Source organism: Rhopalosiphum padi, chromosome 4, assembly GCF_020882245.1.
Source record: "Rhopalosiphum padi isolate XX-2018 chromosome 4, ASM2088224v1, whole genome shotgun sequence".
NCBI classification, from domain to species: domain Eukaryota; kingdom Metazoa; phylum Arthropoda; class Insecta; order Hemiptera; family Aphididae; genus Rhopalosiphum; species Rhopalosiphum padi.
This window is the reverse complement of record NC_083600.1, coordinates 21791835-21817224: the sequence shown is the minus strand read 5'-3', so window position 1 is coordinate 21817224 and position 25390 is coordinate 21791835. Positions and strand designations below refer to the sequence as shown.

The 25390-nt window shown below is 30.8% G+C and overlaps 4 protein-coding genes across 6 annotated transcripts; 2 read left to right on the top strand and 2 right to left on the bottom strand.

The window, feature by feature from the left end:
• Window positions 1-820: 820 nt before the first annotated feature.
• Window positions 821-11493, top strand: LOC132930570 (uncharacterized). The gene is made up of 6 exons (XM_060996506.1): window positions 821-1831; window positions 6201-6627; window positions 9348-9537; window positions 9642-9889; window positions 10589-10676; window positions 10769-11493. The coding sequence occupies exons 1-6, from the start codon at window positions 1432-1434 to the stop codon at window positions 10847-10849; spliced, it is 1434 nt and encodes a 477-aa protein (XP_060852489.1). The 5' UTR covers window positions 821-1431; the 3' UTR covers window positions 10850-11493.
• Window positions 11216-15965, bottom strand: LOC132930571 (ADP-ribosylation factor-like protein 3). Of its 3 annotated transcripts, none has more exons than XM_060996509.1 (4): window positions 15693-15880; window positions 14696-15028; window positions 13450-13686; window positions 11216-12277 (listed from the first exon to the last, which is right to left on the bottom strand). In XM_060996509.1, exons 2-4 carry the CDS (start codon window positions 14963-14965, stop codon window positions 12236-12238), a joined length of 549 nt encoding a protein of 182 aa, XP_060852492.1. In that variant the 5' UTR covers window positions 14966-15028; window positions 15693-15880; the 3' UTR covers window positions 11216-12235. The 3 variants fall into 3 exon arrangements, with proteins under 3 accessions (XP_060852492.1, XP_060852490.1, XP_060852491.1); XM_060996507.1 differs by lacking the exon at window positions 11216-12277 and adding an exon at window positions 12287-12770 and having other exon boundaries at window positions 15693-15965; XM_060996508.1 differs by lacking the exon at window positions 11216-12277 and adding an exon at window positions 12287-12770 and having other exon boundaries at window positions 14696-14956; window positions 15693-15890.
• LOC132930573 (uncharacterized) lies at window positions 15963-21468 on the top strand. The gene is made up of 10 exons (XM_060996511.1): window positions 15963-16111; window positions 17634-17805; window positions 17872-18060; window positions 18570-18728; window positions 19509-19749; window positions 19808-19925; window positions 20065-20172; window positions 20229-20384; window positions 20447-20595; window positions 20815-21468. Exons 1-10 carry the CDS (start codon window positions 16022-16024, stop codon window positions 20921-20923), a joined length of 1491 nt encoding a protein of 496 aa, XP_060852494.1. The 5' UTR covers window positions 15963-16021; the 3' UTR covers window positions 20924-21468.
• On the bottom strand, window positions 21393-24224 carry LOC132930572 (nucleolin). The gene is made up of 6 exons (XM_060996510.1): window positions 23910-24224; window positions 22764-22854; window positions 22474-22702; window positions 22255-22410; window positions 22042-22182; window positions 21393-21977 (listed from the first exon to the last, which is right to left on the bottom strand). The coding sequence occupies exons 1-6, from the start codon at window positions 23950-23952 to the stop codon at window positions 21861-21863; spliced, it is 777 nt and encodes a 258-aa protein (XP_060852493.1). The 5' UTR covers window positions 23953-24224; the 3' UTR covers window positions 21393-21860.
• Window positions 24225-25390: the final 1166 nt, after the last annotated feature.

Genomic DNA, 25390 nt, shown 5'->3' with positions numbered 1-25390 from the left:
GAATGAGAAGGTCACTTAGAGACGGCAACGAACGACCTTGACATCATCCATACATGCAGTCATCACATATCGTCCGATCCAAACGCAATCACAGACGCGATTTATGAACAATATTTTCGGGTTTAAAGATTTATTTTGATAATTTTTTTTTTTTAGTATACGCAATATATTTACCATAAGGTCTAACAATTTGTTTACCATATGAGCATACGAATGCGCAAAAAAATTGTAAAATTTCAAGATAAACTTTTAGTAGTAAAAAATTTCATGAGTCATGACTGTTATAGTATTATGTATTTCTGATGGTACAATTAATATCATGTTGTGTACATCAACATTTTCAAAAAATATTCGGCTTCAGACAAAAATCGAAAATATTTATGTATAGACCAAATCAACATGATAATATAAGGATAACAGATCAGGACTTCAATTTTTCTAAATAGTTAGCGTTCGTCCTGCGTTCATCCTGCTGCGTAGGTATATTATATTATATAATATACCGACTATTATTATTATAATATATTATAAATTTTTGCGAACGAAAAGAATACGCGAAAATGAATTATTCGTGACAATAATATTGTGGTCTATACAGAGTAATAGTTTGATAAAAATAATACGCATACTATTAAAGGATTTCTGGAATCCCTGAGGACCCTTGCCATTTACATTCATCGTATTGTTATTATTATGTGCTCGGTGCTTGTGTTATAATGATGTAATGTATATTCGAATAATGTATTGTGCGAATAAATATTACACCTATTAGGACGTAATAAATCGATCGTAACAATATGACAGTAATAATTGACCGAATTCCGACGAAAAGGTATTTCGGACGAAATATATAATAATAATTTTTACCTACGTGATCGTCACCACATTTCTACGAAGACAGAGACGATGACGACGAGCCAAACATGATAATATAATAATAATAACTAACCTGGCCCGCCGTTGTAGTCGGCGGACGGTATATAATAATAATACCTATGTCAATGGCCCTACCATAACAGGTTTGTACGCGTTCCGCCGCCGTAACCGCGCGTGGTCTGGTTTACCGCTACGTCCGCGACCGTCCCCTCTCTTTTTTTCACAGCCCGGTCACCATTACCGCGGTAACCGGGGGGGCAGCTGAATATTTGGTTCCGGCAACGATGGACTCGTCCATCCGCCATTGGGTCACATCGCGGTCGTCACAGTTCTTCGATCGACGTCCACTCCGCCACATCGCGTAGCTCGCCATAGACGTTTGCCGTGCCGACTATGTGAAAACGGTTCGATATAATAATAATATAATATTATCACCGCCGATTCATATACCAAATTCTCCCGTCACGTCTACTGCCACCGAGCAGTGTATTGCATAATACAATTTTTAAAACCACAATCGCGTCCGATTTCCAACCACCGTCGGTCACCATCACCATGATCCGGTTACCGTTCAACGCCGCGCTGTTGCTGGCCCTGCTCCTGGTCGGGCCCGCGATCACGTCCTCGGTGGACGGCAACGGCGTGGACGACGGCGAGGAGAACCCGTTCCTGGAAGCGGCCAAGTCACTGCTGCAAGACTCGCTGGCCAGCGGACAAGGCGGCGGCGCCGGTGGCTTGGGCTCCGTGCTCCAGTCGTTCATGCAGACCGAGGGCGCCAAGTCCGGTCTGGGATCGATCGTTTCCGGTCTGGCGGCCGCCAAGGGTTCCGTCGACCCGCAGATGATCGGCCAACTCGTCGGCATGTTCGCCGGCGGTGCGACTGCTGACAAATCTTCGTCCGGCAACGACGACGGGCCCGGCGTGGACTGGAGCTCTATGATCGACTTGGCTTCCGGTAAGTCCGTCTCTGCGGTTTAGGTATTATATAAGTAGTATATATATGTATATCTTAAAGTATTATGCGCAGTACCGCGAACACAGAATTTTCCATTGCACATACTATAAATAATAATATATATAGGTACGTGTTATATTTGTTATAAACTCGCGCGCGACTGTCTCGAATTGAGTCCATGTGTCTGCAGTTCCGCACTTTGCAATGATCTATTTAAAGCTTGACTGACTCGGGGCAATTTTTTCGACTTTTATTTATTACAGTTATATAATTATTTTTTACATAGAGACTATCATAAATAAAATACTCAATGAAAAATCCAAGAATCGGCTTTTCCTAATAAGAGATTTGGCCCTCCTAAAATTCGTATTAATGATACGTTCACTAATGTATGTCATCTGCAATAGTATATAATATATATATATATTATTTTTTACTTATTCGAATCATGTGAACTTTGGGACAAAAGATATATACGAATATTTATTACAAAATATTATAAATTAATTAAACTAAATGTTCACAATACTACGACATCATTTCACCAGTGTTGTCATGTGAGTAGGGCAGACGTGTGACCCTCCTTAACTTGTAAAATAGTACCTATCAAAATCAACATGACGCTGCTTTTTATGTTAAATGCTAATTGTAATTAAAGAGCTTTAAAAAGGTTTTTGTTAGAAATGTTTTCTTATTAAAATATATAATAATAGAGATGTATGTATAGTATACGAAAATACACCAATCGTGTGCCAAAATAAATTCTAAGTTGTATGTATAAATATTAAAATACTGAAATGACGTCACTGCAGTATTGTACAAAGCCTGCAATGTAATATATGAACGAGAACAAATATGACGCTCCTGGCATTTCTTGATCACCCGGCGCGTACATTTATTAGTAGGTAACCTACCTACATACTTATTGAAACCGATGACCTCATAGTTATAAATTTATAATACAGTGAAAATAACAAATATGATGTAAATGAGATATCAAATAGATCGCTTAAAATTATTAACTGGATATATATAATGATGAAATATAATCACTGTGGCGACTGATGTGTGCGAGTCGCTAGATCGATCGATTTCATCTGTTGAACCGAAACGCATCGTAAAAATCGACATATGATTTAAACGTGGAATATTTGAAATAATATCATCGAGTGTAGGCAAACATTTAACATGTATTTACATAGTTACATATCATTATTCATTAGTGTTACTAATGGGTGAGTGGGCCATTAAAGCTTCTTGAATTTATTGTAATAACTACCCGAGTAATTGTATACTTTTAGTAGCATTTTAAATTTGTATTTCATTTTGATATAGATTTTTTTTTGAGTTGAGTACAACATTTTTCTGATCAATTTCGTGTTACAATATACCTAGGTCGCCTCTTGCAACCGATGCAAAATATAATCACAATATCATAGTAACTTTATTGGTAATTTTTTTTTTTTTTTTATCTGAAATATGTTTTTATTTGATCTATTAAATTTTACTTGATGTGCCATTAGAAATTTAATCATCTTTATAAATAAAATCATAAAACATATGTATGACTACTATGACTCATTGTTTTTCCGCATAGAAAGTGTACAGTTTTTTAAAAATAAAATCTTGAAATTGTGTTATTCTTTTTACTTGGAAGTACTGTGTTGACGTATATACCAATGATACGATAATAATACGCTCTGTCTGCTCTTGGGCAGTTGGGCATTATGAATTATAACAGTAAATACAATATTGTATTTAGTACACTTAAAAGTATCTATTTCAAAGTTAATCGTCTAGTCTTCCGTGTATTTTTTTGGTCTAACTGCAGCAGATGTCAATGAACCGTGGAACTGTGGTTTACGATATTATTTTAACACCGAATTTAGATTTTATCAACTAGGTTATTCGGATATATTTTAAACGATAATTATCAACACTTGGCATATATTTTATAACGGTGTTAACCAATCGTTTAAAGAAATGGATGTAGTGGTATATTGACATATTGTACATTTTTGTCCGTATACATAATATTATATATATATATCTAATTGATTGGCGTGTGAACCAACGTTTTTAAATCACCTATCCAAAAAAATAAAAAACTAGTATAAAATTTACACTTGCGTCTCTTAAGTCACTATACTTTTGAAAAATTCAAAACGTACAAAATTAGTACAAATCATTGAGACTTTATTTTAAATGGTACGTTGTTAAGATATGATATATTGTTAATACCTATATTATAGTTATAACCAGTGGCGTATCCAGGGAGCATAGGGGCCATGCCCCCCCCCGTTGGTCGTATTTACTATTTTTTTGTTTTAAAGATTTATTTGTATCTTATAATGATCCTTGATTTATAAATAAAATATATGTATAGTTGCTTATTTTAATGATTATTCAGTAAACTGACTGCTGTTCTGCAACTTTTTTTCTTAATTTTTTTTTACAGGTGTTGGTATAAAATATATAGTAGTATTATATAATATTACATACGTAAACATTGAACACCAACATTGGTTCTAAATAAATCCAAACTCGTATACTTATATTATTTAATCAAATGATTTGTGTCAGTATTATTTTATTACAAAAATAAGGAGGTTGAAGGGATTCATTTGTTTCATACAACTCTTGTTTCGGAGGGCTCCTCTTTCACTGTACTTACCATATTGTGTAACTACATACATATTTTTTACAGTACCATTAATTTTTGTACAATATTCGCATTATTCTGTAAATATACTTGAAAATTTGAGCCAACTGCAGTGTTCGCTTATCTTTTTTTCGAGAATATTCTAATCAATACTCATCAATTTGAATAATTTTTCAATTTCTTCAAATGTTTTTTCATTTTTTAATATATTTAATAATTTCTTCTAGTAATTTTCATAATTTGATTGAGGTTTAATCCGCCACTTATTTCTGCCGTTAATAACTACAGAAATCAGCTGTATTTTGTTATCGACTGAGTTAATTATACTTTTTGGTATACAAAAATCTTTACTTCTTTATTTTCTCAACTAATTTTTTTTATCTCTGCCTCGCGTATACAATATGGTAACTAATAGAATAAAGTAACATACTATTGTTTTTTTAAATAGATTGTTGATTGTTCATTTGAATATATTAAGTACAATTCACTAACAAAAATTTTCAAAAAATGAAAATAAATTACCTACTGTGCTTACTTTATAAACCCTATAACCATGAAGTTAAACGGTGGTCGGTAATGCGCACTAATATTATATTTAGGCGATTATATAAAATTACGATCATGTATAAACACGATTTATAGTAAATATGGCTGTGACAACCGTAGTAATCGTAGGTAGGTAGAGTTAATCAATTTTATTATAAGCGATAAAATATTTTTTTTCACCCATACAGTAGGTATTTTACTATTTATGACTATAATGTGCCCAGTTGATATTGTTCACCAAATCACAATGATGTTATAGTTTCGCTGATATTTTTTTTTTTGCGTTTCTAAAAAAATCACGATTGGTTCAATAATATAGCCAATATTATTCTGTATTATAATATTTGATGTGTTTAGGTGTACAAATAATGTCGTTATTTATGTTTTACGAATGTGGTTTGTATCGTTTAGTCGACGATTGTTGAGGCCAGGCCATGCATTTATATTCCACCGTAGTAGGCAAGCAGTGCAACTATACACGACCCATAGTTTACGTGCAAAAAATTCCGCATTAGTTGAACGGTTCAACGGTAAATTAACCGTATCGATACAATATAATATAACCTGTTTGGAATTATACACAGCCGTTCTCTCATCTTGTTTTTACGAACTTCGTCGATCATTGTCTTATTGCATAATAAAACAAAAACTCGTTTTCAATCCAATTACATACTCAAAATATTATAAATATAATATCAGATCAGATTCTATACGATAATCTCAGACTTGTCATTATAATACTCATATTATTATGATGGACAAAAGTGTAAAGTTTTTTAAATAAAATAGTTATTGCGGATTTACCTCATCTCTATTAGTTGCATACAATAAAAAATTATTATGAACTCAAGCCAGTGATTTCAAAATAAGCCAAATCATATCATCACTGTTTTACTAAATCAAACCAAATCATGACTACTATAGATGTATAATCGTTATATAGGAATTAAAATCTTTTAGCTTTTATTAAACTATGTTATATTGTAGTTGTGTAAAACAGGATAAACGAAATTTAAATCTAATAACTTTTACTCAAGCAGACTTTTGTAACGCACGCATCCGCTTTTAAATTGAGCATTGTTGTATAATTTTATTATTTCATAATGTATATATACGCGTTTGGAACGAAATAAAAAACGTTATTGACTGGTCGTTTTATAGGATTCATGTCGTCGACGGCGGGCGCAGGCGGTCTCCAGGGTTCGTCGATCGAGGGTTTCATGAACGTACTTCCGGTGCTGGTGAACGCGTTCAGTGGCGGTCACAAGCATTCCGACGACCCAGAAGTGGAGGATTTCGAAGAACACGAGCGACACGCCAGGGCCTCGACCTTCCTGCCGCCGTTCCTGAGCAGCGCGTACGTATACTGGGAACATTTCAAAAACAGCGAGCTGGGCACGACCTTGTGGAAGAACAGCGGTCTGGGCAGCATCTTGAAGTTGTTCATCGACAGGGACGGTCACTTCCAGGTGGACAAGATATTCGAGTCCATGGAAAATGCCACTTTCAGAAGGCGTTGGGTCAGGAGTCTGACCAGTTTCGTCGCCGAATGGATCAAACACGTCTCCGACCCGAACACACAGGCCAGGTAATTACCGTATACCCGGTACACGCATCTATAGCCTCATATATATATTGTGCACAAGCGTTTAAATATAGGTATAACATGTAATATAAATCGTAGCGTGGGTATATAACAATATCATAGTAACTCGTCGAGCACGCCTTGTTTCAAACGAACGGAACTCGTTTTACTCGTAGAGTTCGTTGGCCACTACTACCTCTATAATAATATACGACTACGACTACAGCGGTACATATTCCTAATACAAAAAAAATCTTTTTACGCCAGTACAAATATGTATAAATATAATATATTTATATATTAGTACCTATAGCGTAAAATTTATTTATGTGAGCGAAATATACATTTATACGTTGTATTATTATTTATTTTAACTTCTATGAAATTATATAATAGCGTAATCGGACCTGATGGTCCTGATGATGTACCTGATATCCTTATAAATTATACACATTGACGTTATTCTTCCTGTTTCATACTCGTAAACGTACAAGTGTACGTACATAATTTTATATCTCGTTAGTTGTTACTCATCTTTACTATAATTAAAATTTAAATGCACAAACCACATCTTCGATTATTAATATAAAATATGCATAAACATTTTTAAATATCGATTTTACAGAAAAATCAACTACAAAATAATTTACTTACCTTGTGTTGAAGCTATTTATTTTTCCTAGAATAAATTATATAACATTAAAAATTAAAATTTAATGATTTGTGGTAAATGGTAATTATTTAGTAAACGACCGTAACATACCTAAATAATATTTTGTATTAGGTGTGTTTTACTCACTAATACATTATTTCAAATACGTGAAATAGGTACGTGTGCTGACTGCGCGTAATGGTAGGTATAGAAAGTTTACAGTTATCCGTAAAAAAATAAACAGTTGTAAACCAATGCAAAAAACTTAGTATTCTTGGGTCAAGGTCAAACGGGAAACGCTTTTAAAAGTAATATATACGTAGTACAATAAAATATCCTCATCCTTTAATAGTTTAGTCATAGGTAGGTATAAAATACCAAATAGTAAAACGATATATTTAAAACATTAAAAATTGTAGTTATGCTTATACGAGTATAGGTATTGTACAACTATATACTTCGGTATTTTCGCAAGTAAGTACTTGACCTTTTTAGTATTTTACTTATTACTTGTCGATCTAATAAACCGTAACCACGGTGTTATTTTTAAATTTAATCGCGATCATAAAAAAAAACTGTAATATTAGAAATACCGGAATACTGACCGTTTTATTCATGTGAATAAAATATAATAGTTATTATTAAAATCTTCACCTGCAGGTCGCAGACATCCGCCCACTCAACAATACATATTTTACCGTAACATTGCAATACTATGACGTCACGGTACAAAATATTTAATTGCTGTGACACTCGTCCCGATTCAATCTTTGTACGATTTTTGAATTTTCGAACGTTTTGGTCAGACACTTAAGTTATACTCCATTTATTACAAACCGTTTTAATTATGAATAGGTGCGAGTCATGACTGCAGTGTTTACGTGCGTGAATTTTAAATATTATAATATGTACCCCGATTATAGTTCATTGAACACTTATGGCGATCAAAAATAATGTAATGTTCACGTCGCGGCCAAACAATTTAATAACATCAATTATCTCATACCTATATATAGAAGATATATACCTATTAATAACACGTCCACTGGCTCCGGTATAAGGTACCTACCATCCGGACATGCCTCTTATGTATCTCGTTTATATATATATATACATAAACAACCATAAAAACTAACTGGTTATTTATTTATTTATATTATATATTTTTTACAAACATACCAACTGCACCTTCTCGTCTCATTGAACCTATATATTATATTATCGGGTTATAATACGTAGTTTTAAAATAATAATATTATAATGCTAAAGAATTTATTGTAAAATACGCCCATGCATTACACACTATGTTATGTCAATGTCCCTACGTATGATTTTTTTTTTCAAGGTGTATCATAGTCGCGATATACCTATTATTATTATTATAGTTTCGAAGTAATTACTTTTGCTGAAAACATATATTAACAGTTAACTGAGATTGTAGACAAGTGCAACGACTCTTAAGGTAAAAAAGTTATCGTCGCCTTTTGTAGAACAGCTTTTTTCTGCAGGGTCAATTTCTTTTTTCGGTGTCATATACAACACTTGACGAAAGCATATTATACGTAACACATAATTATTGGTTTGTGAAATTGAAATTAAGGAAACCATATATTTTTAGGTGACCGACTATATTTATACACAGTTTACCGGCCATTCAGTAGTACACCTATATTTTTCTCGCTTTTATTTTTTATTGAACAATGAGCGTGCACGGTACCCAAGTGTAAATAAAATAAGATTAGTATCTTGGAATCACTCCAAACACCAATATTTTTATGTGTATCGGTAATAATGTCTCTCCAGACATACCATACGCATTACTGGCGTCAGTCCAGATTCATAAGATGATATTATTTTATAGTTCCTACCTACCTACATATCTTAATACCTACCTACCTACTTACATGTAATGTATTATATACGAGGTAAAATCAGATAAAATATTAAATGTATATATACGAACAAAACACGGATTTATTTCAAAATTGCATTATGTACTTCTTTATAGTAACTTGTTAAAGTACCTACGTCTAATGTATTTACCTATAATATCTATCGCCGTGTTTTACAGATATTTGTCGACGACACAATTTATCATGAACGGGTTCTTAAAGTCTCAAGGTTATTCTAAAGCAGCTCAATTCGATCCAGCTAGACCAGCAGAATCGCTGAGTTTCCTGGCCGACGCGGTGTTTAAGCGACAGTTTGGTCTCAAAGTAAATTCGGCCACGTACATCAAACCTGCGATAGCATACTTACAAGTACGTATAACACGTTATAGGTTTATTAATTTAGACACACATATATATATATATATATATATAATACATACTTACATGTGAATGGTTGTTGTTTGTTCGTATAGGAAGTGTTTAGGTTGGGCCAAAGCAAAGGATTGAGCTTGCAACATTTAACTTCCAAAGAAATCGAAGAAAAACTATCGGAATTGTTGAATCACGAAATAATTGACCCGGTACTCAGAGTGTGGAGGGTGTACAGGTTCGTAGGCAAGAAACCAGAATGCGATCGTTACTTGGTGTGCAGCATTAATCGTAAAGGACAATATCCAGACAGCAAAACAGGACTCAAACCAGGTGTCACTAAACTGTCCAGGTACGTTAATTAATATAATATATATTATATATTTATATATTTTAAATGTAATTAACGTATATAACAACAATACATAAGTATATTATAATCAAACTATTAAAATGTTTAGATATAATATTTGTATTTAAAATTAAAATAATATTAAAAGTTCTTTTTATGTCCGTATTTGTTAGGTAATAGTTTAAAAATATGCAAAGATTATAATCAATAAATTGCGTATATTATCTATACGGATTTAATATTAAAATAATATAATATTATAATATACGTATTATCATTGATTATAAAAATATAGTGATTATAATCGATGGTCAATGGTAGGTATTATTTATTATTTAAATAACCATTTGCCTTATAGAGCAATTATAATATAATATTTACGTAGGTAATAAATAATTAATGTGTATTTCGATGTATGTGCATTCACGTCAAATATGACAGAATAACAATTTTTAATTAAATTGCAAAATGAATTATAGATGTTGTTGAATTAAAGATAATAATTTTATTTACTACTCATTTTTAGGTTGTATAAATATACAACCTCAGGCATTTGAAATAAATGATAATATGATATTTTTAAAACGTTTTTTAAAATATTTTAATTTTCTATACGATGTCTGAGATAGTTTGTAATTAATATATTGATTATTTTATAACTTTGAAATTTCTAATTATGACTTCTATTCTGTTTAACAGTTTAATCGCTTCTTGGTTCTTGTCTGGCCAAACGGGAACGCCGTTCTGGAAACTTTACAACGCTGCAACCGAAGACCACAACTGTGCGGTAAGTTGGTTTTTTCCTAATAAGATTACGATTTTCGTTTGACTCTGTTTTCATTACCACGGTTATTGTTCATGTGTTGTTGTGTTGTTTAGACTAAATACTCGGCCAATTGTCAAGAATTTCACGAAGAAGATTTGAAAGCTACGACTGAATATTTCCACAACGAACTCTAAGTGTAAAAAAAAAATAACAAAAAAATATCGATAATTGCGGATATACATTATGGATAGTTTCAAAGGCTGTTTCATCAATTTCGGTTTTTGAACATTTTATATATAATATGTATTTTAACTCTAAACGGGGTGTACACTAGGTACTCGGGTACTTAAACCTAGTTTAAGCCACCATTGATATACTACCTTAATTTTGTTTTATAATTTTTTTTTATATATATGATATTATGTATACAATAACTAAATTATTTTTAGCATACGATTTATTGTTAGGTATTTTTTTTTTTTGCAGAACAAAAAATAACTGCAATCCACTTTGTTGTATTTAGGTATTTTACCAACCCAAAAAATATTTTAATAGGGGACTTTTTAATAATACCTTTTATGGAAGTGCAGATGGAACTCTAATGATACATTTTGTAATAATATAAATATAAAGAGTTCCAAACAAACAATTATGTCTTTCGTACTAGATCCAAGTACCGTTAGTTGATAATACACCATCCTAACTGCAAAAAAAACAAACTCAATATTATATTATCGATAAAGTGTATTGGTACATTAATATTATGAATAGCTTCATAAAATATTTAATTGATATTGTAATTCGTTTTCTACAATATACGCGTCAATTTATTTGTGCACCGTTGTTTTTGATGATTTTATACAACATACCGAGATCAATGTAATATTTTATAGCCGTTATTGGTATTGGGTACCTACCAAATCAAAATTGTTTCCGAGCCTAACGATTTTATTACGGCCAATTAAATGATTGTTGATGGTTAATAAGCGATTCACAAATTAATCTAAAATTGTGGTCAGCTATTTTGTTATAATTTGTAAAACATTATTGTAAAAATGAACACGCTGACATTATGAAACGCAATACTTATTAAGTATATAGGAAATGCATATATGACGAACTCTTTATGTGAACATTTTCCAATAATAAGTAGGTACCCATACCTAACCAACATATTTGTAAAACGTTAAAATAAATCAAATTCTAGTATTTAATATTGTTTTGATGTTTTACAAGATTTATTGACTTCAGAGAAGTTTAAAATTAATTAATCTTAATCGTAAGACATTCGTTTTTCATTAGTAACATATTCAGTTATACGAGTCACCTAACCTATAGATACACGTAACAATAGATTATTATATTATTTAATTAACATATTGTATAATTTATAGCAGGAATAGATATAAGTAAAAACGTTTATTTTAAATACATAATATATAATTTTTTTATATATATATATTTTACATGTTTAAAAAAATATTATAATAAAATATTACACTAATTAGTAATTCTTACATAAACCTATGAAACAAACTATAAAGTAATTAGAGTGAAAAATATTCAATAAATTAACATTATTACTTCTTTTTTACATTTTGACTGATCCATTCCAATCCTTCCTAGAAAAAATATTAAAGCAAAATAATCACACCGCTATAATAGTAAAACGATGAAAAACAATTTTTGTTTTATAAATAATTTTTTTTTATTACATAATGTTTGATTATAGACGTAAATCGGTGGGGGATTACGAAGACTTATCTCCCCAGAACCTTAGATTAGCTCCATAGCTATGTTAAAAATCTTTAAACAATAAACTAAAATATTTTTAATTTAAGTTTGATAATTTAAAAAGTAATGATAATTAAAAATAATATTGGTAATACAATAGAATATTTCACTCGCCGTTATAAAGAAATAAACGAAAATACATTTATATATGATGGTCATATTTAAGAAATGAAAATGTATTGCGCTCTGAATGTCGGTACCTAATAGGCAATAGAGTAACAAATTATTTTCGAAGATGTATATATCGTCCAAATGTTTATGTTTTGCCTTAATATTATCATGATCCATGAACTTCCCGCAAAGGTAGTTTTTCGCCATGCACTGCAAAATTATAAAGGTTGACGAAATATTTCCAACGAAAATTAATTAATTTTTAAATAAATATACAAAATAAAACATAACTTTGTCTCTTGAACACATACTAGCAAAGTTATTGTAATACGTATAAAAAATATACACATAGTAAGTAGTTAGAATCTAACTGTCAAAAATTTACAAATAACTAACTAAGTGTTATAATTACGATTTATTATCATAATACTAAATAACCATTGGTTTTGTTCTATTATAGACTATCTTTAGGTGAGAGCCGAGAGGTTATATCAATAAATAATTTGGGTCTATGTATAACATATTTTATAATAAGAGTTTTTAGCCCTCTCCCCCTCCAACATCAATCTGCGCTTTTGATTATATAATATGTATAATTTAACATCATTAACCATCTTGATGTAAACACTTGTTAATACGAAAATATCGCGTTTTGCAATAGCTACGCTGTTAAATATAATCAAAATATGTATGACAAATTCAAACAATTTTTTTTACTTAGGATTTAGAATAGTTGTTTTGTTTTAATAGTATATAGGTGTAAATGCGCGTGGAAATAGAATATAAAATATTTGATATTTTTCGGCTAAGAAATTTATTTACTTCTTATCGGTTTTTTCTAACCGAAATAAAATCATAAAATATACATCGCGATTCGCAATTAACTTACTTTGATGCCTTCCCCGCGTATACCCGAACAAGCCTGTATTTGCCACGGCCGATCGCGAATTAAATGCAAATTCAGTTCTTGCGCTATTTCCGAAGCTTTTGCTGCCAGCGCCAAATCTTGTTTGTTAGCGTATACCAACACTGGTACACCGACTAATTTGTCGTCGTTGAGCAGTTCGTTCAATTCGAATCCTGTTTCGTCCACGCGTTTTCTGTCTGCGCTGTCCACAACGTAAATCTAAAACACGAATTCAAATAAATATTTATTGAAGTATAAAATATTATATTAAATTATTGATTTAAAACACTTTAAAATTTAAATTAATAAACTCGACAATAAATGCGGTATAGTCCCATTTTCACATAATAAACGGTGCTGCAGATGGTCATTCCATATGCGCAATTTGGGTTAAATGTATGTCGTATGTGGATTGTGAGTGCTATATTTATATTAATTAAAGTGACTCGTGGGATGTTTCGTTCCTCCCCCTCCCATCCCATAAACAAAATATTATAATTATCTATAGTAAAATAATTGTTATCAACTGATCGCAATAAAAAATGACTGATAATATTTAACATTTTTATTTAACAATTTGGGAATACTAAATACTCACAAACATCCCTTAAATTAGCCTATAATGGATCATAATTTGCGACGTGCACATGAACATCTCCGTTTTATCCAATAATATTTATTATAATAAAGGCATTTATTCAAATAAATTATGTTTCGGTGTTTAATTTAAACAGTTTAAAATCAAAATATTATGTTTATAAAATAAATGATTTTGAACAATTATTTGATACCTACTTAGATATAATCAATAACTTGCGTATAGTAATTAGCCCTACATAATATAATGCAATCAATAAAAATCAATAATCGTAGATGAAAAAAAGTGAATTTTATTATTAAAAAAAAGAAGAAGTTTGTGATCTTCTTTAAGTGTGGTATAAAAATTCCAGGTGCTTAAAATGTATAGTCTTTAAGTATACTTAAAATTTAAAAAATTTCATATTATTATTGGAAAAATAGTGGTGAACATGACTCGCGAACCACTCATAGTATATAATAGTTAGGTGTACGTAAATCATGAATCTGCAGCTCTATAGTTATAAGAATTGTTGATAAGAGCTTTGGAATTAAAAGGAGGGGGCAATTATTAATAACTCCAAAGCCAAAGTCACATTCACAGGCCTTCTATATTCGCAGTAATTCAAAATATTATATTATTGGCACTTACTAGTATGTCGGTGAATTCGAAATAATTGCGCCAATACGGTCTTATCTTACGTTGTCCACCAATATCCCATACGTTCAGTTTCATGCCATCTGCTTGAACGGATTTAATATTGAAACCCTGCGTGGGCGTTATGTGCGAAACGTCTTCGGACGCGAGTTTCTTCATCAACGTCGTCTTTCCCGCGTTGTCCAGACCCAGCAGCAGGATGCGAAGCTCTTTGTCCGGCGACGATCGTAACCGCTTCAGCATCGACAACAACCCCTGCAGCATTTTGTCGTTCGATAATATATTTATGTATATTATACGAGTAATGCGTAGGTGCTATAATATAAACTAATAAATAATAGCGTGATATAATAACTAATAGGTAATATATTGACAAAAACCACCCAAATTCCAATAGTTATGCGATTAATGTCATTCATGTAGGTACCTGTACAGTGTACTTACATAAACCCTGTTATATATGCATTAATATATTATAATTTATAATCTATATTATGTTCTCGTTAAACAGGAAATTATATGCACGATAAACTTGAATATTCAAAATATAACATATTATATATAATCGCAAAAGATATTCTGTTATACACTGCTGTTTATCTTACAAACAGGTTAAAATTTGATCATTTATATATTATCTAGGTACGCAATATTGTATCTAAACAAGTGTATAATTATATTGTTCAACACTAAATTTAGACCTAATTAAATACACAAATTACAAAACGTCAATGTATTTATTATATTAAGTATTTTACTTATTAAACAATATAATGTAGGTGCCTGTGTATAATTTAAAATTTAAAACTACGATGTATTATTATTTTAAATAAATATGTTCAAGATACAATAATATAAAAAATGTAGTATAAATACTGTTTAAATAAACTTGGTGGTACCTAGGTATATAGCCTATATAATATAGGCTATACAGTTTAGTATTTATAAATATTTTACGACACCAAAAAACTGATTACAAATTATAACTCACCATTTTTCGATAGGTAAGTACTGCAGGTCCAATCACCACACTTAGTCTACTGCAGTTTCCGTCATATTATTTTTAATTTTATAAAGAAAAAAAGTGAATATAAAGTAGGTACTTTATACTTTCTGAACAATAACGAAAGAGAACTATGTCATTTTCTATTGATTTTTGTTGTATATCGGATATGTTTTTTTTTGTTTATGTTCTTTGAGGTAATCGTGTTGCTATGGAAATAATAATTTAATATTTGAAATTCCAATTACCTGTGTTGTATTGCGTTGTGTGCAACTCATGTTTGGTAACGCAATCATCTCAATAATTTAGCGTACATTATGTTGCTCGAAGAAAAACATATTAGGAAAGTGATCAAAGGATGTTACGAACTGGGAGTGCAAGTCTCCGAAGAACTAGCTTATGTATTTGTAAGTGCTCCCTGTAGGCTGTAATCAGCTATTAGGTATATTATATTGTACTTGTACATCGACTAGTAAACAATTTAAAATTCGTAAAAAAATTTTATTTTATAATCGGTAGTGTGCGATCAAAACGTTTAGAGTAGCTATGAAAATATGATAAATATTATGTATATAAATTACTTACCTATATACTTCAACGGTTAAACGAGAGATACACAGTCGTTTTCCTTTGTGTTGTACTAAATATTTTTGTTTAAAAATGTTTAAGAAAGTTTTTTAATAATTTTAAAATAGGTAACAAATATTTATTTTTACAACCAAATGCTTATAAATACTAAATAATTAGTGATAGAAGATAGAACAATTTATTTTATATAATATCTAATTATAAGTACTTAATAAATTAAACGCATTCAAATCGATTTAAATTTTGAACAAATACGTATTATTATTATTATTATTATTATTATTATTATTATTAGACATTTGTAGGTAAATGTTGTACCTACATGTATGACTGTACCTTAACAGTAAATTCACTCATTATTAAAAATGTTTTTTATCATAGCATTTGATATCTTCTTTTTAGCTATATAAATTACATAATTTTATAAGTACTTAAATTTATACTTAAGTTTTGGTCCACTATTCGTTTTAATTATCAAGAAGATTTGAAGCGGCGATTTTCTGTTTTTGTCTAACACACACGTAACATAGGATTATAAACGTGTTCTATTTCTAACGTGCCGATTGATGTAATTAATTCTTAAAATAACTAGAAATAATAATTAATAAGATGTCTTACCATAGTCCATAATATTTGGTATCCAAGTTATCTAATTACATACCCGCCAACCCACCCATATACCCCCACGAGAGCCAGTGGCGTAATTGTAGGGGGGCAAGAGGAGGCACTTCCCCCCCTGACAATTTTTTGAAAGCTAAAGGTATATATTTTAACCGGTGAGGGAGGGGTGTCAGGGTTTTGATAATAATAAATATATTACAATCATTATACATTGCCCCCCCTAGATTTTTTCCCAGTTACGCCACTGACGAGAGCACATGCAGTTAAACCACTTGCTAACCTGTCTGGGCGCCACTTAAGTCTTCTTCAGATTGATTATGCCATATTTTTGATTTTAAATTCAGCAAAAATTGAAATAATAATATATGAAGATTCTTCAATCATTATTTTTTTTAATATAACAACGTTTTTATGATTTTGAGGAATATCAAAATCCAGGAAAGATGGTCCCAAGTAGACTTGATGACAAATTAAAATCTGTTTTCAGAATTCTTATCATCTTATCTCTTCATTATATCAATCGGTACATTGAGTCATTGAAAATAGAACTCGTCTATATAATATATATGTTGGTCCAACATTATTGGGCGTGTGTTAGAAAAAAACAAAATTACTGCTTCCAATGCACGTAGGTACCTATTTCAATTTATACGTTACAAAATATAGAGAAATCAAATATTATACATTTTTATATTGTTTATATTTATAATTATAATATAGTTTAAATGCTGGTTATTAAATCCCTATGTGAAGAATTTACAAAAACAACCGTTAAAAAATGCAATGAATAGAATTATAAACCAATGTATTCAACGCTTATCTGTTCAAAAGGACCCAGCTATATTATGCATTAAAATGCAATTACTTATAGAGAACGACTATAAATGTAAAGGTATAATATTAAACAATAAATTGATTAACTCCATAACCTTATTATTTATCTACATTACATTCACAGGATTTATTATAAATAAAGTTAATGAAGAAAATGATCAAAAAATTAGACCATTATTGAACGACATTCTAGATGATGTAGAATACACGGGAAACAAAATGAATGCATACAATCAAAAAATAATACAGTACATAATTTTATCCAACTATATGGGAGATCCTACTTCACCAATACGTGTTCAGGAAATTTCTGGTTAGTAAATAGTAAATTTATCATCTAGCCATTATGCCGAGAGGGTAGGTAGGTACCTGGATTTTTTTAAATTTATTGGTGGAAAAAATATAGATTGATAATGCTTTTCAACATACTTAGAAAAAACTAGTAAAATGCCAAAACAGTAAGTTTTGTACTCATTTAAACTTCTAGTCTATAGACAACTCATAATGTGATATTCTGATCATATGACCTATCTACTGGCTATTGATCTATAGTTATGATTTATTAACACATCATCTCGTCGATAATACATTTCCTTGTCCAATAGCTACCCATTATATTGAATTGACTTCAATGTTTTTACAAAATATACTTATTTTGTTATATTATATATTTAAGCATTTTTTTGTAATGATTTTAACGTCCGAGTAGTTACCTATTACTTATTAGTTTATAATGGCACTATCACTATGCAACATAAAAATAATCACTGCATTTAGGTAGGTACATATTTAACATTATATGAATATCTTTTATTCTTTTAGATGCATTAAATAACGTATTAAATCAAACAAAATCATCAGCATTTGAAAACCAATTATCATCTTTAAAAATAAATCGATTGAAAGAAATATCAAACTTGGTATGTGGCATTTGGCTTCACAACATGGACCGTAAAGATATTAAAGAAGAAACATTGGATAGTACGTAAATTAATTGTGTAGGAAGTATGTCACCAATCATACCTATAGAAAATAAACTTCAATTTCTAAGAATTTTTTATGATACATTGATTAATTATAACAAATATTTACTAACTCATGTTATCATATATATCTCATCTAAGTATCTACATAAACTACCTAATTTTTATTGTACGGTACCTACCCAAGTTTTAAATTAATTTTGAATTCGTAGCGAATCCAATGCAAATAATATTTAATTATTGTTAATAATTTAAAAACCACAGAATAGCATGTAAAAATACATTCGTTTCAACTGTTAACTGATACCTAACTATAGTAATAGGACGGGTATAAATAAATGAATTAACTTAAAAAATAAAATTTATCAAAAAAAATATTTTAAAAATGCCATTGCATACCTATTGAAAATACGTATAAATTTACGAAGTTCCCATGATTAATATTACTATTTAAAATTACAGCAAAATTGACTTATAATTTTCCCTAAATATCAGGAATTTAAAGGAGGTATTAAAATTTTTATATATTTTTGTATTAAGAACACCGATAATCTATTACGTATTAAATAGTTAGACACTTAGGTGCGACTAGAACATTGGGAGTGCTGTAAACCGACAAACCAAATAAATTTTAGTATCAGAAATATCGCTAAAAATTGAATCACACGATGACATAAGAAAAATAATTGTTATAACAATATGTTCTTCATTCCTCTCTTAATCTAATGGACACCATTATAGGCTTTATATCTAATATACTTACCTTAGATTTTTTTAGTGATAGATACACTTCCTAATGCCGTTGATTTGCTTCTACAAAATATTGATCAGGAGTTAAGAAATAATTCTAAGAAAGTGGTAATGTTAACTTCATGGATATTTCAATACTATAAAGTGTACAATGAAATATTAGCTCCAATATTTGTTATAAGGATAAATTTAGCAACTGTTACATTAAAAAAACTGAATGATTATAAAACTATATTGGTATTTTATCTACAGTATCAAAAAAATTTAGAGTATGTCATCATTTATGTCCACATTAAATATTTAATATTAATATAATTACATTTTTAGAACTATCAACAACGATTTAAATAAATTAAAAATTGAATTGCCTGCATTATTAAATAAGATTAACTTTACATTGAAAGAAATAAAAAATACAAATAACTGTGATGGTGAAACAATTTTTGTAAGTACTACATTCTGTATATTATATATATTACATTTTTATAACTTATGTGAAATTGTAATAAAATTAAAATATCTTATCATAAAAATACGAGTAGATACAATAAAAATTAAGTTTAAATTAAATATGAAACTTTTAGCCAGAACTCAACAATTTATCAATAATTTGGAATGATATTAGAGGGATTATGAATTATTTGAGCATTACATGTAGTTTAATATTCACCATGAAGCAAATGACAAATGAAGTAATTTATATTATAGTAGAGTAAAAAAAAATATTGCTTTAAAATGTTATTTTTAGCTAATTAACTATAGTGAAGATTTTAATAGTATGTCAATCGTGAATACAATATCAACCAATAATGAAGAACTGTATACAATTTTTGAGACATATCCATTACACCCCATGTGTGAATGGCATCCACCAACCAGTGCAAATATTGGAAGGAACTTTTTTGTATATTATGTTTAAAGTAGTCTTCTTTAAATTATAGAATAACCAAATAGTTATATATTTAGGCAGATGGATATTGTGTAGTGATGATAGTTGAAACCGAAGGAACATTAATAAAACATGACAAAACCTTTGGTGTAATACAGTATTCTGATGAATGGTTTGGTTTTTCAAGTATTCAAGCAGCATTACATTTTGGTACAAAACCAACATAGTAAGTAATGATGCAATAATTTTTACAAAATAAAATTATTTTTTTTTTAAATTTATTATATTGATACCTACAAGGTATGAAAAATAATTTGTTCTAAAATATCTTCATAGCCACTGTAACTAAATTAACTAGAGATACTCAACACCACATGGTACAGTTGTACATAATCTTATCAATATATATTATTGATTACATATTTAGTAGACATAATATTTTCAGCTATTTGAACCACTTTTTTAACTTATTGAGGTCCAAAACACATTTATTATCATTTTTCCATTTATATGAACAAATGGCAGGTATGCAAAAAAATTTCAATGAAATGTAAGTAGCAAATTGTGTAATCTTTATATAATGTATATTTATAATTTATACATATATAGAATGAGTGAAAAGAACAAGTACAAGGATGCACAAGTGCAAACAGTACTTTATCTACATGACACAACTTCAATAAACAACATCATCCATAATTCAAAGGAAATAAAACAATGTATCAGAAAGAATAAGAAAGTAATTAATACTGCCAATAAAACATTAAAAGTAGCAACTCAAAGTGCACAAACTGTAGATGTCTACAAATCAGTACATGTGCAAACCAGATTGTGTGATGTTGGCTCTAACACCACGAGTGAAAAAGCCACCAACACAAATCAGTCAGTTCCTCAATCATCCGTAAGGTTTAAAAACAAGTCTTATGCAAGTGCCGAGTATGATGATATATACAGTTTAGTATGTTAAACTAAAACAATAAGGTCTACTAACAAGTGTCAAACAAAATTCAAAGACAGAAAACATCATAGGCATTAAATTATTATTATTCAATTATAAATTAATTATAATAAAATTATGATGTAGATTAATGTCTTAAAATTATTGTAAAAGTATTCTAAAAACACAAAAATGCTTGTTATAATTGTTTACAAATACGTTTATACATTCAAACATTTATAGCTAGATATTTATACCTAGCAAGTGTGCAAAGTATGAAAAAAAAGTTAAAAAAAAAAAAATAATAATAAATTTCACTCAAAATTGACATCAACCTAAATCGCATGTCAAGACCATTTAATTAAAAATTTTTTTAGGAATGAAAAATTATAATACTTGAGAAACAGTTTCTCATCGATAAAAAAATTACCATGAATTTCCACAAATTGAAGAAACACAAAGGGAAAACATAATTTTAAGATAAATGAAAATTTTGGGGGGAGGGGAGGGAGTAGGATATTTCAGTAAACATTTTTTTCTAGTTCTTAAAACAGTTATGATATAAAATGATTTTTTAAGAACTTCATCATACCAAAAGTTCTGAAACGTTTTACTCCAATAACTTTCATCAAATCGTCATCGCAAATAGCATATTGTTTGTTAGATGGATCCTATAAACACAAAAGTATATTAAGAATTAAATTTTATTTATAATCTTAAAATTATACAACTTACATAAAGATTCCTCTCTTTGATAATTGCCCACATTTTTTTAACAACTTCATGACGGGGTAAAGCTTCAGATCCCATGAGAGAAGCAAGTTCAGGACTAAGTGTTACTGATTTTGTATATCCACTATTACCTCCTCGTTTGGCCTGTAATAATTAAATTATTATTTAATACAAATGAAACATTTATGATTTATCAATTAATGTATTAAAATATACCCCAGCTTTCTTTGCTCCCTTCTTGGCTCCTTTCCAGTCTTCATCACTGTCACTGTCATCCTTCTTCTTACGTCCTCGTTTGGCAACAGGGGCCTTCTTTTTTGAGGGGGTACCTTTCTTAGGACTATAGTCACCGTCATTTTTGTCACCATCATCCTATATGAAATTAAATTTTGTTTATTTTTACTTATTATTAATAATTATTTAAATACTACTTACATCGTCAGAACCAGCACTTTCGTCACTGCTATCTGCCTTCTTACGCTTAGGAGCAGCTGCCTTTTTGGCTGGTTTCACTTCTTCTTCTTCTTCATCGTCATCTTCATCATCATTTTCTGCATCATCGTCATCATCATCATTTTCATCATCACTATCACCTTTACCATTCTTTTTGGTTGCTTTAGCTTTTTTAATTGCTTCCATTACTAATGAGTCAATTTCTTTTTTCCTATATAATAACAATTATAGGTAAATAATCTTTAATAATGACCAAAAGTTAAATATATTACCGATCATCGAGATCTGTGTCTAATTTTTTTTCAAGTTCCTGTCTTATTTTTTTCGCAGAGGTTTTCGTCAAATCTGCTGATTTTAGGAGAGCTAAAAACAAAAACAATTTGTTAGTTAAAATATAAACACCAGAATTAATAATAATCCCAACAACCATACTTGGACATCAAAATAATAATAACAATATGTATATTAAGATATTATTAATTTCTTATTAAATAGAATTTGATACTATTTAATGAACCCACGTTTTGAAATATATATTATATATATATATATAACTTATCTATCTATATACATAAATCATCATGATGAAATTGACATATTTTACATGTTTCATTGAAAAAAACCCAACTCTATGGGCCTACATATTAATCTGTTTTTTATGGGAAAAATTTCATTGGAAAATTATATTTATATGAATAAATCATAAATAATGGTCAATAAAATAGCATTGACAATATTTTTTTGTGCACGATATTTAGTTAAAAAAAATTGTATCGATAAGTATAATCGAAAATCATAATCAGCGGCGGTGTAGTCGTGGAAGCAAATATTATTACGATATTCGGCCGTGGAATAGGAACGGTAGCGTCGCTGCCGACGGTTTAATTTTTAGGACGCCGCTTTTGTTTACACCTAAGCCAGACGGGGCGCCATCTAGCAATCATTGACGGCGATTTGACGGCGGACGTCTTTTATAACAAAAATTTATTCCCCGCGCCGAAATTTTCGGACGGAAAATTGAACGAAAAAAATGGATATGCACGAAACAAACGTTCTAACGGTCTAGCCAACGGCCGGGAAAGCTGAAAAATTAAAACACCGGCGACGCCATTAGCACGCCGACCGGACGCGGGCCGGCTGCGCGCAGCGTCCGGGATTGGCGATAAAATAGTCACGAACGAAAAAAGAATGTGATAGACGGCCGGTAAAAAGCAACTAAACAGAAACACGCGCGGAAACGGCACCGAAATTGACGATTTGAACGAGCCGCCGCCGACTACGGCGAGCATCTTCGCGCGATCGCGGTCTTAAACGGAAACCGACACGAATAGCGTTTACGAAAATCTAAACGACAAATAAACGTAAAAAATATAAGCCGAACTTGACGCTGTTATATAGTAGTGGTGCACAATAATTACCGGCGATCTCTTTCTTCAGAGTTTCTTTGGACACGTCGGACATGATGATTGTATTGGCTTCGTCGTCAATTGGTTTTCTGTTGCCTCTCGGGAAACGGTATGGAAAATGTAATAAGATTTTCCAAAAACGATTGCGTCGAACGTTTTGCCGGCAGTTGTTCGACGGTTACTTCACTAGTGGCGAACTGGCGAATCACGAAAATTTCGGCGTACGAAAACCAACGAGCGTATATATGAAATGAACGACGGCAGTGTCGGTGTGTATGCTGGTCTGTGTGTGTGTGCGAGTGATGAGTTTGCGGGGGGGTGAGGTAGTGGCGGGCGAACGCCGAACGATAGCGTATAGACGACGACGACGCCGCCGCCGCCGCCGTGCGCGCGCTCACTCAATGGCTGTCGGGGTGCGAGGCGGCAAAACGGTAATCGCGACGTTGCCATGTGCTACCGGTCGTCGGGAAGCGACGCTCCACGGACGCCGGCAGTGCGGCAACGTGGCGGCCGTTTCGTTTCGCGTTCTTATAATATTTCTTTCTCACGGCCGATCGTTGGGGGCTAAACGTAACGTAATACACAAATACCTATAATAAAGGCCTTTGTCCTTTATTATTTGTCATCGCTATTGGCTTAACGCTTCTGTTTTTGTAGGACAATGATTGCAGATGCGTTTGTTTTTATTAAGAATCCCATTAGTTTATTAGAAATACAATCGTATTAACTATACACCTATTATATAGGAAGTAAAATAATTGTATGACAGAATAAATATAAAAAATAAGAAAACAACTTTACTACAACTCTCGAGCTATTGACGTGTTATATATTATATTATGTGAGCTTCAGCCACAATACCACTGCCTTATGTCTTTTGATCAGGTTTATTGAATAATAATCGCTAATTTTAAAATTTTTTCGTTTTATCTTTCTTTTATTTTTGACAAACCATGTAACTAAATTGTTTACAGGCCAATCTAATATCTACTAATTCTACCGTATTAAAATAAATATATTCACACAAGTTTTCTGCTCCTATAAACAACATTGTTGCTCTGTCAAAAATGTTTGTAATCAACTCGTCGTCGGAACACAATATTTTTTACCATAATCAATTAAAAAAAAAGATATAATCTCGAAACAAAACCTAATTATTTGCGTGGTTGAAATGTGTATTACTTTACATTAAAAAAACCTGTCTACGGTTTAAGATGTGATTTTGTAAATTATTTGAAAATGGCGGGAACTTTGTTAATGTTTCTTATCAGTCGATTATTGAAAAAAAATTATGACTAAAAGCTGTATTCATGATGATATATCTAGTATTCATAGAAATTATCGAACACGACGTTTGTAAATCGTAGTCGGCACTCGTACAGGCTTCAGCTTTCGGCTAGTCCGTGATTTTGAATTTTGGTCGTTTCGGCGGCGGTCGTTTGCCGGTTAACCGCGGTAAACTACCAGTGCGACATCACCCCGATGTACAACTG